Source organism: Microplitis mediator, chromosome 8 (assembly GCF_029852145.1).
Source record: "Microplitis mediator isolate UGA2020A chromosome 8, iyMicMedi2.1, whole genome shotgun sequence".
Lineage (NCBI taxonomy): Eukaryota > Metazoa > Arthropoda > Insecta > Hymenoptera > Braconidae > Microplitis > Microplitis mediator.
The window spans coordinates 2,658,053-2,678,006 of record NC_079976.1 but is presented as its reverse complement, the minus strand read 5'-3'; the positions used below and the strand labels follow the sequence as shown (position 1 = coordinate 2,678,006).

Here is a 19,954-nt window from a genome sequence, read left to right as displayed (position 1 = left end):
GTTGCTGCTCGTTGGTTTCCTCTAATTTTACCATCCTGTGACATACGACCTCTCGCGCCCTGACACACACGTCCGTCAATACTCTCTCTTTTTCTCATTTATTCATTTCTCGCTCACCCCTTTGTGTGCGCGAGAACATTGAGTACCACTGGTTTATGCAGCAGCAGATTTACGCACGTTGATTCGCTCCCAGGAGATAGCCAAGCATTGAAATTAGTAAATAGTGAATATTTTATTCACCAGTGACTTGCGAGCAGTGACTAGTGATCGGAGAGGTGGTAAAGGACAGTTTACAGAGGGTTAATCTCCAAGTTGGTCGGGAAAATGCATTAGAGTATACCGAAGCACATCGACAATGCCTTTAATCAACAATAATTTCAGACGAGACCATAGACTACGGCACCCTTATACCCGCCTCCAACCGAACTCTATATTGCATTTGCCCAGTCTATTGTAACCCTCGTGCAAGTCTCTCTTATTCAAGCTGATGCAGGGTGTGCTCGTGAGTTTCCGGCATGCGATCGTCCACTGGAAAATTAACACTGTCCGGATTTTCGTCCGATAGGATATATCCCAGTCACCAACACTCTCGACTCTGTTGTTCATATCTCTTCTCCTACTTCTGGGACTATCATCAAGCCCTTGCCACCAGCATCCTCTTTGTTTCGCGTCCCCGCTTTCACATTCAAAGTTATACACACTTTAATTTACAATTCACAGCTTTAACAACGTTAATATTGTTTTCAAAACGACCCACCGAGCCATCAACCGAGAATTTCATAATTCTGAGAAACACTTACAAGAATAATCAAAGGGGAATAACTAAATTAATTGCCCCAGTGTTTTTTCAAGGGGTTAAAATTCATCTTTTTACAGGGAATTTCTCTTCGCTCATTCCATTTTGCTCTACGTCTGTAGTCTTCTCCCTACAACTGCTACTCATACACTCAAGTATTTATTAATCGCATCGAGATCTGCACGGGATAAGAGCAATTTAACCGCGATGCGAAATTGATTCGTGCTGACGATCCCGAGGGTTGTTGCTATTCCATCATGAAATTCAATCGACCAGGGGAATATATATATATATATTTATTTCACATATATACATAGCTGTGTATGTAGAGGTAGACGTCCATGTAAATGTACACATCAGTCTGTGTGTATGAGTGTGTGTACATTATATGCAATGTCTTCTCCCTCGTCCCACTCTTACTTCTGTGCTTCCGGCAAATAAACGGCAAAGGTACACGCGCGTCGTACGTCGTACGAAGGCGATACACGAGGGACGCCACAAAGAGGGTAGTAACGAAGGGGTGAGGTAAGCCAGACGCTGTACACAAGGGAAATACTCTGCTTCGTCAACAGTGCCGCTGTTGTAACTAATGGATATTCTGAAGTAACTGACTGGAGAAATGTCCGGCCGCATATTCTCCATCTCGGCAAAAATTATTGGCTCGGTGTGTTTTTAACGCACAATATAAAACGCCAACATTTAATATCATTGCTGACCATAACTTATGTTTATTTTCCTCAGTCTGTTCAACACACTCGGATTAATATTTAAAATTTTTTGCCAAGTTTGAATCTCGCAACTGCAGTAGATGGAAATTGCTAACAAATATACAACCGATGTATCCGTGTTGGTAGAGGACATGTAGACTTTAAGATGCTGTTCATGTACATAAGGATAGAATCGTGACAAACGGCTAACGCTTAAACTCTTGCTTGTACTAACGATCTGGCGAGCGAACTGTGAGTAAGCAAAGCTCTCCTTTAAAATATAACAGCGTCGTAGTTTTAGTCGCGGTGTAACTCTGCGCGCTGTTACGTTAAACTTCCGCAAGAAAAACACGCATTTCGTATACCCTGCCTCTCACAACACTTGCCTTATTTTCATCACCTCTATCTCTCTCTCTCGGCTGCTCCTCCTACTACTCCTCCTACTGGCACTACAACCACTGCAGCTTATGCAGTTGCTGCTGGAGTTCTAATCCCTTGGTGGTAGCCAAACGGGGGTTGCGGATCCGCCGGGGGTGAATTAAAGTCCTGGAACTCGTTGTCGTCGTCCTTTCCATCTATATAGCTATACACCGCTAGGACCAGCCAACTTTTCTCTGGTTAACTTATAACCAAGAAACCGCGTCTATATAGTTCCTTAGAGCAACTTACACAAGAATATTCAATAAAAAAAAATAGTAATTTAACTGAGCTTTTTTTTTTTTCAAATACTTGGACGAGCCAATTTCTAAAGCTTCTATTTGTTTATTAGAATTTACAAGCTAGAGTATATCGACAGAGTACAATAGAACGGAGGTAGGGGAGAGCCAGGAAAAAGGAAATGGCATTGAGACAAAAATATGTCTCTGAGAGCTTGGGTAGTTTAGCAATAAGGTGAGAGCTGTTGAAGTAAGAAGTGCACTATCGTCTGGCTATCGTCAAAACTCCCAAGAGACTTTCAAAGCGATATTCTCGGCGTCTCGATATCATATCCATGAATGTGCCGCTGGGATATCGTATGCACCGGGCGTTACAACTGAGATGATGGATAATACGTGTATCGGATACAATATATCAGATATCTCTTCTTTATCTCTACAAAACACCGCCATCTTCTAGAAGAACCGAAATAACTTTAAAAATAAATTTAAAAGCTCTTGTTTAATATCTTTTCGGTAAACTAAAAGTACACACAATGAGGATAATGTGAGCCAATTAAAAATTTCAATTTGCATTCTTGAAAGGTATATAAAAGAGAAAAAAATTAAAAAAAGAACAAAAAAGAAGAACACGACATGGCGCGTTGAAACTTGCGCAAACTGCAGGTAGGATAACGCGAAGCACGAACGCAAGCCTATCGATTTTAGTGCACGCGTAGTGGGGTTTACTAGCAGTAGAGCTTAGAGACCCCTCAACGCGAGATTCATTCACATAATCATGCATTAAAAACTACCACCGACTCGGTGTAGTTTGTACACTAGTACTATCAGCCCTAATTCTACAAGCATCCACATTCACAACTCGCTCATAGTTTTTTTACAGCATGCGAATGAAAATATAGTTGGAAAGTTTTTTGCGGGAATGCTTGAAAACATGAAAAAGTGAAAAAAAAATAAAGTTTAAATCTGAATGCTAGGCAAAAAATATGGAATAACCTGGAAAAACGAGTCTGGCACTCGAGTGGAAACCGAAAGGAAGGAAACGCAAATAATTGCCTCATAACGTCACTTAGGGGACATTTAAAAAGTTTTAAGTAGCTTTTTCCAGGCAGTGAGACTTGCTGGCCATAACTTATAGATGACATAGAGTTACATCGTGAGTGAGCGGATCAGGAATTTTCCTCTAGAGCTTGTGAGACAGTCCCCTGTTTGTCGAGCCCAAGATAATAGTCAATAGCGAGATGTTGGGCTATTAAATATGAAAAATAGATGCAATAAACCGTCTGGTGGGCTGACAGTCGTTGCGCCAAATGGGTGATCAACAATTCACACAAAGGGATGGTGGTTATTGACAAGCCGGTAGCCCTATTGAGGATCAGGATCCGGATAGAATGGAGTCGACCGAAAGGTTGTCGTTAATGAAAGCTCCGTCGTCCAATGACCTGGTATCAAGGTTCCCTTTGGACATAAACTTCCGTTAGCACGTTGCGCATAGAAGGCTTGGCAGGTTCGGCATCCGGTTCACCTCCCCTGCTGTTGAGCAGTCGAAGCAAAGTAAGCGAGACCGAGAGAAACAGCGTTAGGCTCCCTCACCAACGCAACCCCTTTCGCAACGACGATTGATCGGCATCGTTCGCACCCGACTGTGAAGCTCAAGGGAAAACAAATCGAATCCAAGGCACCCTCTCTCCTGATGTTATTTATTGTTCTGTAGGTGCGGGTCACAGCAGGTCTTCCTTGTTGTAAACACACACTCTTTTCTGTCTGCGGAGATAAAAATCGTCGAGAAGTGAACAAGGGAAAAAATCAAGTGCTTGTATACACACTCTTATTGCTCGTATGCTTTATTTTTCACGGCTCGACACGGCAATCATAAAAAATGTGCACATCATAGAACAATGCAGATAAATAATATGGCGCAAAGTTAAATGGCAAATATAAAATTTAAAGAAATATGAAAAAGAAAAAAAAGAAAGAAGCGTAAAGATAAAATAGAAGAGATGAAAATGGTGGATAACTTTGCTGGGAAATGAGATTAACTTTTCAGCTGGAGCACGTGGTTTGAACGAGGAAGCGTAAAATCTTCCGGATGATTTAACTAGAGAAAATCCTAGAGGGTAGCTCGCTCAAATAATTAGACCTTGAGACTAATCCTTCAAGTCACCCTTGGCTGCAATAGTTAACTCAGGAGGGTTCGGATGCCGGTGGAAATGAGAGATACCAAGACTACGATGACGACGACGACTCTGTCTCCTGTTGCCAGCGCTATCGTCTCTTTGGTGACCCGAAAGCTCATCCGTTATCGAGCTGCGATACTCACTCTGCCCCTCAGAGTTACGTGAATACGGGCCAGAGTATTTAAATTCCGATCTACTGCCGCCAGTGAATTAGGAATGGATATCGATTTACTCCAGCAGCACACTATTCACAGCTTTTCCTACACAGCGTCTCTCTATTCTCTACACCTACTATCTACTATATACCCTGCTCTATATACTCTGAATTCTACACTCCACACTCTGCACTATGGCATACGCCAGCTCCGAATCGCACTCTTTCACACTCTCTGCGAATACCTCCATTAATTGGCGGATTGATAAATTGGATCGCTCTCTCAACTGACGTCCGATTTTAGTCGCGAGAGATTTTATTCGTGCGATTGAATACACGAGAGATGTCATAGAAAATTCGTTTATTGTCTATCAAATATTTTTTCTTTATCCCTTAGTCGAAAGTACGCACTTCCCTCCCTAATTTTAAGGCCTAAAGTCTCATTTCCCTCTCCTAGTGGAGTTACACGCGCCCCACTTACATCGCCGGGAGCAAAAAATTTTTTCGTGCCTACGGAAACAGCCGGCTGCTGCCATCTACTGAACGTCTACCACTTTATCAATAAAATTTTTGACGATAACATCATAGATCGTTGCTTTATTTATATGTACGTCAGTGTTTTTGTGTCTCGTTGTTTGTGATATTTTAAGTAAACAGTGTACTTGCAATAATAAAATGACTGAAAAAGTATCATCTGATGACTCTATGGACGAGGATGAGGTGATAAAAGATTTTGATGCAGAGGCGAGGTTAATTATTGAAAGTTTATGTATTCATTTATATATTATTTATTGGCAGGAAAAAAATCTTGTTCATAGGCATAAATTTATTTCTTTCGAAAAAAAATAATTATTTTTTATTTTTATTTTTTATAAGTATAATTATGTCTTTTTTTTTGTTTTGTTTTTTATGCCTGCCCCCGCCGACCAGACGCACTCGCTTCGCTCGTGCTTTCAAATGTCGCGGGGCAGGCATCAAAAACGCAACAAAAAAAAAAAAGGGAGACGGAAAAAAATTAAAGTTTTATGTATGTCCGAAAGAGGCGCGTCAATAGGGAGCAAATAAAAAAAACATGGCCGACCTGTCAGCTGAAGGCAGAACGTGGTTTTGTTGTTTATAGTATTCAAAAATGTAATTAATAAACGTACTTTCGACCAGGTATAAAGAAAAATCGTATACACCACACGGGAAGATAGTTAAAAGCCCTGCCCTGTGTGTCATGATGCCCTCGGCTTCGCCTCGGGCATCATATCACACAGGGCAGGAATTTCAACTTTCTTCCCTTGTAGTGTAATATACTATTTCTTCCATTTAAAATACCCGTTTGTTATTTTTTTTCCCTTTATTCCCCTATTACTTTGTTTTTTGTTCCCTTGAAAATAAAAAAAATCAACGGAAAAAATTGAGATTGCTGTATTAGGATTGGAGCCGGTAAATGGCTATCATGAAAGTAACCGGAAGTTAAGTTATTTAACGTGCACGCAAACACCTGGTCAGTTGTTAAAACATTTAATAACCTATTACTGTTTCTAAAGGGTTGTAAATACTCGTTTTCAATATTTTTTATCTCGTTTATAAAACTATAACTGTAAATTGACGTACCCAGAGACTGTAAAAAAACACTAAGTGATAGATTTTACTCATGTGAGAATCCAGGTAACGGGAAATGTAGAGAACACGCGCGTTAAAAGCAACAAACCTGGACCGAAAGCATAAAACGCGAAAAAAAAACTTGGAACAATAATAATAAAAAAAAAAATAACAACAGAGAACAGTCACTAGACAGTAATTTATACTGCAAGTTGCAAAGTGAGAAAAATAGTACTAGCTTGTAGAATTTCACCGCCAAGACAACACACAGTGGTTTATGTTGACTAAGCCATGTATAGTAGCTGAGCGCAAGGGGTTGACGATGTTTACGAGTTTTTACTTTGCTCTGGCCCCTTTTCGCTCTCCCTGCCTGGAGGGTGTGTTAAAGTATAGTCAAGTGTGTAAATTCACACAGGTATACTACAAAAAACTCACACAGCCCAGCCAGCATCCAACCTACCGTTAACTATATTTTTTATTTAACTTTTTTCTCACACAGTATTTATCACTTTCATACTATGAGTGTGTTATATTTATGAAAAATATGGATTATTTATTCATACTTTTACCAAAGATTTATAAGATATTTAAAAGTATTACAGAGTTTGATTGATTTTATAACTCGTTCAGTGAACGGAAAAAATAGATAATAATTCAGTACAGACAGAAAGTAATTTCCGATATTTCATAAAAAATTAAAGGCTTCAGAAGTTCTCAAGACCAAAATAGAAGAATTTATAATGAGGAAATTAAAGTAACGGATAAGTTATCAAAGAGTCGTTAGCATCGATTAGCAGCAAAAGAGCTCTCGTGTCGATGATTTTGATTTTCCGGAAAATCAACAGACATATGGAGTATCAACAAAACCAGTATTTTCAGGCGCTGTCATAGCAGCTGTTTGCCAGGCCGGGCCTTTGGAAAAAGTCGCTTACATACAAGCCTCTGATGAAAATTTGAAAATGATGATGTGCATATATTTTGTACATTAGTGCAATATTTTGTACATTAATGTAAATAAATTAGGCAATGTGTAATTAAATAAGCTGGAGAACAGTTTAGAAGCCATTGGTTGGCGACTGTACACATAACTTTAGAGCTCGTATCTAATTTCATAGCTAACATGTCTTCCTTTCGAGCACGTAACACGTTTCCTTTTAGTTTTGCCCGGACAATACCAACGAGGTTTAAAATCAAGTGGGAAAGGTACTCTACCCTCTTCTTCTCCCTTCTCTCTCATTTAATGTTGTTCCGAGTACAGTGTCCCCGTTGTAGATGGTCCATTTGGTTAAAAGCACGCAGGTTACCACACGAATCCGTTGGTAATCGTATTAAAATCCCGTCATATGACCAAAACGGTTTTCGCCGTACTCTGGACGAGGGAAAGCCAGAGATTCCATAGAGATGGGTTCAACCATGAGAATGGTTGCGGTTTTCTCTACCTCGTATGCTTAGATTACTGTCTACATATCAAATTGTCCTTCTCAATTGGATAAGCCGTTAATTTTCTCTGATCTATAGGAAAAATAAACCATCAGAGCGCCCATTGAGCTGGAGTTTAATTTTAATCTTAATTGCAATTTATTAGTTAAAAAAAAATTAAAACGCTCAAGGCTCGCTTCACGTTTAAGATAACTAATTGAAAAATTACCGACAAATGATGTTAAAATATTTACCGAACAAGATCCTCGTCCTTTGATGATTAATAAAAAGAAAGACGATTAATAAAACCGGCAAAGCTTCTTCTCAACGACTCTTTATATTTTAGCGGTAAGAAAATGCAAGCCAAGATGATGAGCCTTTTTCCCGTGTCTCGTATCCATAGATATACTTAAGCATGCTTTTAGACTACAAGAGAGTGTATAAGCCGAGCAGTTCGCCGGATGCTACACGAGTATAAACAGCTCGAGGGATGACGTTGCATAGATGAGTTAGGGGGGTTGGGAAAGAGGATTCACGGGAAAACGAGCAGAGGATAATAGAAAGGCGTGAATTATGCTTCTGCTCCAGGAACTAAAGGAAAGGGCTAATTTCACCCTCGGCGGGTTTCTTGCGCTACTGTCACCGTAACACTCCTCCCCGGTACACAAAATTCAGGCCCTCTCTTCCCATCCCTCATACCTCGTTTCTTATTTCCTAACTTCCAATTTCGATATCACTGCATTACCGATTAAACTTTCGGTGGATTCGCCTCGAATCCTGAGCTTCAAGTTATATCATTTAATTAAAACCCGGATTACAAAACCAATCCCAAATATATATATATCTCTATATATATTTCTTTGTAGTATTTGAAACATGTACCTCTTAATGATTTCCACCACAAAGCCAGGATAGCCGTTTATAAAAAAACTTTTCCTCAGCTTACCTGTAACAAAAAAATAAAAAAACGCTTAGTAACATCCAGCATCCAGCATTTAATATTAATTATTTATCAACTCTTAAGCCGGCTAAAGCAACTAATTATCATAATATTATTACTTGACATTGTAAAAACAGCATTAAGAGAAAAAACAAAAATATTCATCGTAAAGCGGCCAACCACTTGACTCCTTTTTTGTAAAACAACTCCACTACTCTTTTCAGTCGCGAAGTATGGGTAAGAAGATAAACCACTCTCCCAGTGTTTTTCTTTTTCTTTGCAGTTTTTTTAGCCATTTTAAGTTTTACCGTGAGCTTGCCGTTGCCCTTGGTGACAAGCCCTTGCTCTCATTTCACCAGCTCTTGTCTCAAGACACTTTAATCGACATGACATACCTCAAGGAGAAGAAAGCTCTGGAGCTTTAAGCCAGTTAACGTCGTGTCTGATCACAACAGTCTTGATCCACTGGCTTCGACAACAATCACACAATAAATTTTTAATCAATTCATGCCGAGAATCGCATCAACAAAACGTTAATTCCCATTTAAATTAATAAACCATTTATTCAAAAATAATCTTTTACAAATCCATGATAATTTAATAAACCGACAGTTGATCAGCGAATACGCAGACTTGAAATAATGATAATAATAACAGTAACAGTAATAGAAATACGGCTTTTCATATCAATTAAATTGAATTATCAGAGGCTTCCGCTGAGGGGAGGATTGATGTACAGTTGAGTCGGTTATCCATAACTTCTCATCAAACTTGAAACCAATCTCAATTTACAGATTCAACTCACGACTCGTTTCCATGGTGGAGAGCTATCTAGCCAGCATGGCTCCCTCTTCATCTGATTATTTTGTATCCAACAGAGTTGGACAACGTTTTCAACCAGCCGAATGTTACCCATGTATGCCTGTTGGCAATTTGCAATTTCCTGTCTCTTCTCTCAATATACCGGGTTGATTCGCACGCGTGTGCTCTCTATATTCCCATACGCAAGCGTTATTCGACAGAATCCTCTCTCCGTCATCACACACCAGCTCTAAATATACCCGGCACAATAACGTGTTTGTACAACAACGCTTCTACATACATAAATACACTCATGTCGGTATAAAAATATACACACATTTAAATGCTTAGCCAATCAACTTTAACACCTATTCTCTGTCATCGCTGTTTCATCCACTTTTTCGGACTACTACTACTACTCTAACGGCAAAATTATTTTTATTTTAATTAAATAAATGTTTGAATCTCACAATTTATGCTGGCGTAGAATTAATCAACAGTAAGTTAATTAATGAGCATAAATTAATCGAGTCTCAAAGTGTAAAGGCAACAAAAACGCTGCCGCATGCGGTCTTTAAAAAAATTATGGATCCCTTTTCGTCGGTAGATTTTTATTTTTTTATCATTCTCTTCACATATGTATATAAATGTACATGTATATACCGGCGTCGTGAATATTTCTTTTGTGAGCCAGTTTCAACTCAGCGTCATCTCTCTTTGCAGTTGAGAAAATTTTATTTTTAAAAATAGAAGATAGAATTCAATGCTCTCAAATGTGTTGTCAGGAGAAAGGATGGCAAAAAATAAAATAAAAAATATTTCTTCTCCTTTTACTTATACTTATTCACTGCTTCATACTCCGAACTATGTACTCTATACTATATACTGTACATGCACATTCATATTTATATTTATATTCATATCTGAATGTATATAGATATGTAAATGTATTATTTACCTGATGAAATGTCTAAATAAAGTGGGATGAGAGTAAATCTAATGGTAAATATATACGAAGGAAACGGAAATGTGGCAGGAAAATTAATTCCGCCGTAAAGAACATTCTTTCCATATGGGTGGTGGTAATCTGTACTGGTTCTCAAGAGTGATTCGAGCGGCCTTTTTCATGAAATGTGTTTACAATTTCGTAACTGGATGGCACGTCATTAAAACCGTGTAAATAAGCTGGTGCAACACGGACCGAGAAATAGCGATAAGTGAAAATGATAGATCAATAGCTTCCTTATGTGGGTTTGCTTGGTTAGAATTGCTGTGCCTTAATGGCTCAACGTACTCGTCGTACCAACTATGTGCCTGTACTGTATACATCATCACACGAGAGAGCAGATACCAGTCCCCACAGCTGTGTTAATTAAAACTCGGTAATGCGACGCAACGTTTCCGGCGCGACATGTCTTTACGTAAGAGAGACCCGTTCAAACTCTCATGTGCTAGTTTAAAGCTAAAGCCTTTACTCTATCCTGCCGACGCTTCAACTTACTGTCAAGCTACAAACATTCACTGCAAAGTCCCTCAAGTATTAACTTAATAAACTTTTGAGCTCCAATGAAACTAATCACTCGCGTTTGCCAGCCCTCCGACTATTATTACTGCGGCATCTATTTTATCCATCACGCTCGAATTTCGCTCACGAAACAATAAACAAATTTAATCATAAATTTATCCGTATGCTCGCGGCTTCTTTTCTTCAATTCAATAGAAATCCCTCACGATTTTCAATTCCCATCATCCGTATTCTTTTCTCTTCTCTCTTTTCTCTTCTTCAGAAGTTTTAAATAAAGTTGAGCTATTTTTCTCGGTATATTTTACCCGGGCATATATATTTTGTTGTCAGTTAAAGTTTTCATAAATATGATAAATGAAAAATCAACTTTATTTATTTAAATATTTATCACAATGGCTCCCCGAACTGGTGATGATATAAAATTGGGCGGTGTTCAGTGGCAGCGCTCATTGAAATTATTACTATCGGATGCTCGGGACGTATCGTTTATTCGGTGACCGAAAATGGCTGACAATTATTTATGTTTATCCCGTACATACACCTGAGCGATTCAGTTCTATGTGAATCTCGTTGTTTGTCGGATTTTTAAATTTACTGTCTCTCCCGTCCCTTTTTGTTATCCATAAACTAGAGTACTCCCCACACCAACCGACACCTATCAGCCTTTGGGATGACAAGTCCACAAAGAAACAAAAGCGCCGCTGAATGATTATCCAGTAAATAATTATTTAACGATCCTTTTCCATTGATAATCATGTTTGATCACTAATCAACTCTGAATTAAATACATTTACAGCCAAACATGAACTCGGAATCACAAAATCCATTTTTGTATCACCCAGTCTGCATTCCAAGTTCAGAACGTATTCAAATTCAAAGCTTATTGTTGAAAGTGGCTGATAAATCCGTCTGCCGGTTTACAAATTTCGGCCCTCTCTTTACCTTGACCATATGATTAGATTGTCTCTGCATAATGGCCAGCTGCATCAGCAGTAGTGTGCCAGCATCAACAGCAGCAGCACCAGCCAGTGATAGTAACTACACCAGAGCATGGCGCATAATGCCTCTCGAAAGCCAGCACTCCTGAATAAAATGATATTCCGCAGCATATTTGTTGGCGTAGTGTACATGCGTATATTACACTCGACATTTCATTTATATCCACGTTTATGTTGATAATATCAAGTGGTTAATTTCTGTTTCAGCGCAATACTACTCTACAATATTAACGACGAAAGCGGTGTATTGTTATGAGTATTTTATAGCAGGAGCTTGATTTTAAATGCCAACAAAAACGTTATAAATAATTATCTTGTAATAGTAATGAGTGGAAACGGTGGATAATATTAAAGTATTAATTATAATAATAATTGTGTTTATTAGCTTTTAAATATTGAAACGGAAACTCGGATGACGGAAGTAAATAAATAATCTATTTATACATTGAACATACATTTATACACATACATATATGAATATATGATGACAAATATATGTATATGTGTGCGCATACAGAATATATGAGGACGAGGGAGAGGGGGAGAAGAGAGGGCAGGTATGAGGGTTGTTGTTGTTGAATGAGTTGATCTGGAAACACGATAATGCTCGAGTAAATTTTGCGTTGCAACAGCGCGTGATTTGCCGACACGAAACCACTTGGCCACGTCGTTGATCTCCACGCGTGGTTAGAAACAACCGCTGACTCTCGTTCAACACACATTGTGTTAAACACGATAGCAAGCCCCCTGTTCCCTGTCCCCTGGTGGTACTTGAGCGTCAAAGTTCCTCAAACTTGCGGTACGTGAGTGTGTACGAAGAGGGAAAAGAGTAAGAGTGTAGGAAAAGAGTGTATATAAATAGACGAGTTCAAACGAGACCGTGAAAGCTTGCGGTCCCGTACCGAATAATTGGATTTGCTTGAACGAGAAGAGAGTGGAAAAAGAAAAAGATTGGGGATGATGGTGTGTGACTGGTGAGAGGCAAACATCCTACTGTGCAGAGCTCACAGTTCTCTTCTCTCTCGGTGTCAACTTTTTTGTCCTGTGCATTTACACTCCGGTCTCTTGTGTTGCGCGCTCCTATTACACGTCTCCATTTCCATTTCATTCCTCCCCTATTTTTTTTTATTCAAATCCAATATTTAATACACCTTTTCACACTTTTCCCGCGCATAAAACTTATAATATTATTCTGATGAAATAAAAATAATAATAAATAACTTTTCAATTTTATTATTAATTTATTTCACTATTCCCTTCTACCCGGGCTCCCATGTGCGTTGAATTTTTCACCGACTAATAAATTATTTGCCCGAGTTACAAACTATGTTTAATATATATGTACACACATATATTTTTTTTTATTTTTTTTTAGAAATGACTCACTACTTTGTCGCATGTTTGCGTGTGTTACCAAGAAACCAACCAACCCTCCTGCTTATAAACGAGGGTCAGAAGGTTCATATACACGCTACTGGATGACGCACACGTCCAAACTACAGCTGGTTAAATTGCAACATCAGGACGGAAAAAAAAATATAGTAAGTAGTCTGTCAACTAAATTTTTTACGTCGCAATAAAAATTTCTATCAAGTATGTCAATCATAAATAATCTTAGTGAAAAATTAATTAGTAACGCAATCAGTAAGTTATGTTACCATTAATTTTCTGTTCCAATTATTTTATGATAATAATTTATTTTTTTCTACATTAATACGATAAGATTTTCTCTAATCACAGTGAGATAAAGCTGTCACGCTAATACACTTTGTCACAAATTTAATTACTCATATATTTCCGAGGGCTGGCTCTATTATATATATTCCCACCGAAAATAGTTTTTTTGCAAGTATAGGGAAAAAAGTAACTAAGGTCCAAAGAAAAATAATCATCCCCCAGTTTTTTTGTTATTTAGTTTTTCGTTCAACAAAAGTTATCTGTAGCAATCTGTAAAAGTTTTATTGGAGTTTGAAAATATTGATTTAGAGCTTTAATAATTTTAGTGTTTTTTCATGTGAATATTTCCGCATGAAAGCTAGACGCCGAACATCAGTTTGTATCCAAATATAATCATGACAATACACACGTCAAGTATTGGCCAAATGTACTTACGCTCACAAGAGAAATTCGAGGGTTGCAGTATAGATATATCTGTCTGTCTATATATGTATTATTATATATACGGGGTGGATGAGGCAGTAGAGGCAAATTTGACGCTCGAATGGAAAATCGTCGGCATATGCTGCGGAATCAGGAGTGTCGTCAGTGGGTAGTCTACTGAAGGGATGAAGAGATTGAGGGATAAAGCGTCAGCGAGAGTAGTGCAGCAGAGACACCGGTTGGATCTACCTTGAATAGAGGATCGGTTAATCGTTAATATGCAAACTAGGTTTAGAGAGAGCGAGCTCGGATTCCAGCCGGAGAATCCACTGCATCTCGAGAGATGAAGGGTACTAAAGGGTATATGGGATTCGAATCCTGTTGATGCTATTCCATGTAATTCTCTTCTTGTTTCTCTGGTACTTGATATGTTACGGTAATCACGTACGTAGCCAATTTCCATCCGTCTATTACTTTTTATTCCGCTGCCATGGGTACATGGATGAAGTGGATATTTGTTGTTTTGTCTTAAAGTTTAACATTAACATGGGGATGATATATCACTAGCAGTGGCAGGATAGGAGGGGAAGAGGAGGAGAAGAAGGAAGATTGAAATTTTGAAGCCGAGGTAACGATCGATCTCTCGAGACTGTATGTCGGCTGGCATTTCCAGGATCACGGGTTGCAAGAGATCTCGAGAGAGATGAGACCGATTGTATGCCGTGTGCTATCTCATCATTGGCCCCCTGTGGAATGGCCCGCGTATTATTACCTTGCGTATATATAGTATGCACACATGGACGCACACTCATATACATATATCTACCCGTCATATTCATGCAGTGTACAATTATGTATAGACATAGATAGATACTTCGTAATAGAGAATCATCCTAGTGCAAGTATCGCCTAGCAAACGTCATTAAGCCCATTCGCGCGACACGACTAGTAATCGAATCAACAGAATCGAGTGTCAGACTGCTGATGATTAGTATGCAAACTACCTTCTGCAATAATGATCTCAATTGTACTTGCAGAAATAAAACTTTATTTTTTGGTGTTATATTATTTTCGTTGGCGATAAAAATAAAAAAACTGATCACTGAACAATAGTGTTGTTGCTGGTTAGGGCGACATCTATTTCAATATTCTATGAGCATCGAGCGTCGTGACACTTCCGTCATACCGGCAACCATCTGCGGAGAGGAGGAGTCCCCTGAATAGGAAAGGAGATATAAAGAAGCTCCTTTTCGCATCAGGCGCTGAGGATTTTCGCAGCGCCGTATAGGCCATTTTATATTTTATCCGCGTTTTCCTCGTCCCCTTGTCATAGTCACGGTAACTCACGCAACCAGTCAACCAACCTACGAACAAGGAGGATAAAAGAACGAGGCTCATATGCACGCGCCGGAAACACCACCGAGGTTGCCCGTATCATTCGCGGAATACTAATATCGTTCTGACTACGTCCAAGGGGCCTCCCGAAGGGGCTGTTTCTCCTTCTCAACCCCTCTCTCCCCCTCGCCCCTTCATTCAGCCCCTGACGTAAGCCGTATTGCCGATCGGACAGAATCTAAAGGAGAGAAAAAATATGTTTTATATATATGTATATAACGGCTATGCGTCTTCCTAAGGGATTTCCATTTTTATAAAGACTCGGCTTCCTCATCCAATAACAAGATATGTCACTTGGTTTTTATATACACCCTTCATCAAGAAAAGAAATTCATCATGTAGATGAAAGTTGTAATTGATCGGCAATAAAAATTTCAGCATTCATCATTTCAGACGTTAATAAATTACTGTTATTATTATTGCTGTTGTTGGAATTATATATGAAAATTTTTTCGGTCCTTGTATGCATAAACTTTTTTCCAAAATTTTTATTTTTGTGCTGTACGTTTGTCTTACTACTATTTCACTTTAAACAACGAGCGACTTTTTGTCATTAAAATAGTGTACGTATCTGCGCAACCCCGTGACGTACTTTTCTCAGTGCAGGAACTCCTCGACTCTCCTGGCCCTGTTCCCTCCCTTGCCCTGCAAACGTCTCGTGTGTTTGCATTTTACTCGTGCTTTGTGTGTGAAACGAGTTCCGCGCTCGGTTGTGCTTCGGGAATGAAAAGCACAAACAAAGAGACGGAAGAATGACAACAAGGAACATATATATACATGTATACGGTAAAGAGAAAGTGAAAAAAAAATTGTTGATACACGAATTGAAGGAATCGTGGCATAAATTTATATAAATTTGGGTTATTTATTTATTCATTCATTTAAACGGTTGGAATTTAATTTAAGAGAATAAAAGAGGAGGAAAAAAAGGTTAAATGTGAAACGGTAATTGACGAATTTGTTTAAAGAGTGATTAAGGTACGTGGTAAAATGTTAAAAAAGTGAATATATGGTTAAATATGTACGTTGATAAAATGTGTGTATGCACTTGGTTGGGGGGAGGGGAGTGAAAGACGAAGAAGAAAAGGTATGCAGGATGGAGATGAATCGCCGAGAGAAGAGAAAGTTACGAGAGCCGCTGGCTGTTGGCCAAAAGCAGCCTCCGATGGTGGTCTGCGCAACGGCCACCGGGTGAAAATTATTCGAGATATGAATTTACGGTCGGCACACTCCAACATAACGTTCACCCCCGGTAAAAGAAGAAGAAGAAGAAGAAGAAGAAGCGGGTGGGTGGGAAAGCCGGCTAGGAATGAGGGGAAACAAGCGGCTAAAGATAAGGTAAGTCACGGTCTGACTTAATAAACTCACCCACTGCCCGTCTTATAAAGCCAACGTGAGGAGGAAGAAAAGCAAAGTCAAAATTTTCCTCCTGCTGCAATGAACGTCAACCCCTGCTACAATGTTGGCTTTTGACTTAATATTTTCATTTAAACTCTATAGACATCCCTATCCCGTCTTCATTAAACTTTCTATGTCGGATGTTTTAATGATGAAAGAGTAAGAGCATTGCGAAAATAAAAAAAGCAAAAAAAACACGACCTGAATAGATGTTGCGAGATGTTTTTATCTTGATCTCCAGTCAAAATTTGTTTTTTTCTCTTGTCAATCTCCGTCATAAGATAATATTATTTGCAATACACGCATGTTATGTATTGAATTGTCCAATTCAATGGACGAGAATTCCTCAGCAAGTGAGTCAGCCAGCGGTGGCGATTGTGCTGATGTCAGTGGGTGCGGAGAGAGTATAAAGATTAAGAAAACATGATGTTTACACTTTCGCGGCTGAGAAGAAGTGAGCGGCTAGTCAAGGTAACGAAAAAAAATAAAAAAAAAAAATAAAAGACAGAGTTATAAAAAGTTGTAAGCAAGCGAGACGGAGTGTAACACAGTGTGTCGGAGGAGAGTGAGAGCTATTGAGCCGTGACGGTGAAACTTTGCGTACTTGATGTAACCACATAAAGTATGCATGTCGAGGGTCCCGCAGTACGAGCAGCCGAGGCGAGGATGAGGGAGTATGGAGGACAGGAGGGCCAGGAGTAAAGGGAGAGACCGCGCGTCCCGCAAACTGATCAAAGTTTTCTCGATATGCCGGGATTTGAGATTAGTTATTTATACGCGACTCGGTGCTGCAAGTACCGACTGCAACACAACCAAATTGGACTTGGCTGTTGCTCGTGGTGGTGTAACTTTAGTTATTAACTTCACGGGACATAGGTTGTTTTGAATTAATTATTTTTTATCAGCATAAAAAAAGTTACAAGTCTGGCTCCACTTTTTTTTTTAAATCAATTATGCAGCATAATCATAATCAGGGCGATGATGGTGTCGGTTAACTCAAGTAAAAATGAATGAACGAATTGATGGGTGACATTTTACGGTTAAAATATAATCCAAGTTTACGGTATATATTCAGTGACATATATTATCCAGCGTATTATTATGCGAGCCATGAGAAAAGCAGCCAAGTTTATTAAAGAAACAACACAAGAACACAACAAATGCCAACGGAGAAGGGGAGAGCTGAACGATCAACCTACATTGGAAATAATGACGGTGCAGTACGTGCAATTGGAAAACACGTTTTGCATTAAAACTTGTAAACAATGAAGAGCGTAAAATGAGAAAAAATATTTAAGAAACTCGCCTACACGTAAATGCTCCGTAAATCACTTAATTATTGTCGCGCTGAGGAGAAAAGAGAAGGAAAAGAGAAAACGTACTTTTAAATAGTTTAAGTTATCGCGAATGTAAGACGCATGGGTTACGTAGATTATGCATACGTGATGCATATGAAAAGTTGGACGGTTCGTTTAAGAACCGGCGTCTATATTCAGTTGTAACTACGGGGAGTGTAAGTGGCGTTAAAATGCCGCGAGATAAGTTTCCAGGAGAAATAGAGGCATAAAAGTTTGTCGGAAAGTGGTAAGATTTTGTGAAAATGAGGGAATTAAGATGATGAGGTAAATTTTAGTACTTTTTCGAAAGATTAGTTGGAGGGTGAGAAAAGTAAATTTTATACGAGAAAAGAAAGACTGAATGGCAATTTCCTTTCGCTCTCCACATCGTCTTTGGAGAGCACTCACCTGGATATCGAAAACAATTTCAATTTGGAAAGTTTAAATACTAGGAGAAGGATTCGGCGGGAGGGGAACCTGCTCTAGGGATGAGTGCATCGCTAGACCGCAATTCGGATAGAGACGACAGAGAAACAACTTGACGGAAAAGAGCACAGAGGGTGGGAGAGGATAAAAATGATGCATATAAGAGTGGGAGGTTATGTTGAGGGTTAAAACTTTATAAGAAAGTATTTGAAATTTTCCTTTAATTTGAAATATAAGGATTCTTGGTGCGCTTCTTGCTTGCGAGTGAGTCTACGTACCAAAACTTATACTTTTTTAAAGTACACAGGCCCGCTCGATTCTTCTACGCTAATATTTTCTGTAACATTTTACTTATTTCGGTATCTCCACCGATGCTCCAGCGATCATATTGATTTTAATTTGACTTTATTATTATTATGAGTTACAGTAGTATTCTTACGTCAAGTTTCTTTGGGTTAACTTCACTAATGTTTTTATTATAAAAACTTTCACTTAGAATGAAAAGAATGAAATGCCGATCATACAATGTAATGAAAAAAAGCAAGAGGTATTTTTAAAGATCCAAGTAAAAGTATCCAACAATATTCTTATAACTAGTATAACAAAAAGCCAAGTAGCAAACCAGTGGCTTTCATCCCTCTTTAGTGAGGAAAATATAATCTTTTATAAAAGTTAGTGGAAGTTTCTCCAAGCGTGGACAAATTTAGCGGACAGTACCAGCAAAAAAGGATCCTTTTATTTTTTTACTTTTATTTTTATTTATTCTTCTGAACGTGTTGTGTCGTCGAGAAGGTAAAAAATATATTTTATTTGCGAGAAGACTGCGTTGGCAGTAGCAATAACAGCTCAGACAACCGACGACCGTCGAGAACATATAACTCAAGATATGAGTGTATATATATCGCTGTATAGATGTCTTAAACAATGCACGAGCAGACTTGTACTTTATAGCGCAAGTGCATATACGTAAAAATTTACTCGGTAAGTTTATAGTTTGAGCACGAAGACTTTGAGAAGATATGTCGGTTTGAGAAAAGAAGAGTAAAAGGGGAATTAAAACAGCGAACGGCAAACATTAAATTTTAATTTATGTATATTTTCTGACTTATTCCCTCTACAGTACGTTTCTTTCTATCACCCCGAACGCTTAGCAAAGAAATAATTCAATTTCTTGTCTCAAGTTTATTTGAAAGACCGTAAATTATTAAAAGAATTGAGCAGCTTTAAGCGTGCAACCAGTGCCACAAAGAGACCAAGTGAAGTGAGCTCTTGTGCAACCCCTGTTTACGAGTTATCCCCGTCCTTGCAACCCCTTCTTGACTTAAAAACATCACAATTAAATTTTAATGGCTGATAGAGTGAACAAGTTATCATTACAGGCGTCTCAACGACCCTTTTTGGTGGTAAACAATGAGATGAAGGGGTGACGAACTCCTGTGTAACGCACACACACACACACACATTCTCACGTTTATAGACTACTCAGCATAACATATATATACCAACAAGTTTTAAAGTGTCTTCGCGCCTTTACT

General features: G+C 38.7%; 2 protein-coding genes across 3 annotated transcripts in view; one reads left to right on the top strand and one right to left on the bottom strand.

The window, feature by feature from the left end:
- The window catches only part of LOC130672639 (uncharacterized), a 259,637-nt gene that overhangs the window by 19,432 nt on the left and 220,251 nt on the right, over positions 1 to 19,954 (top strand). For both annotated transcript variants that reach the window (XM_057477286.1, XM_057477287.1), the window contains exon 2: positions 13,139 to 13,304. In XM_057477286.1, the coding sequence (XP_057333269.1) occupies positions 13,139 to 13,304 (166 nt within the window). The remainder of the gene's footprint in view (positions 1 to 13,138; positions 13,305 to 19,954) is intronic.
- Positions 1 to 19,954, bottom strand: part of LOC130672634 (Krueppel-like factor 6) — a 137,070-nt gene that overhangs the window by 34,324 nt on the left and 82,792 nt on the right. The gene's annotated exons all lie outside the window — the stretch shown is intronic.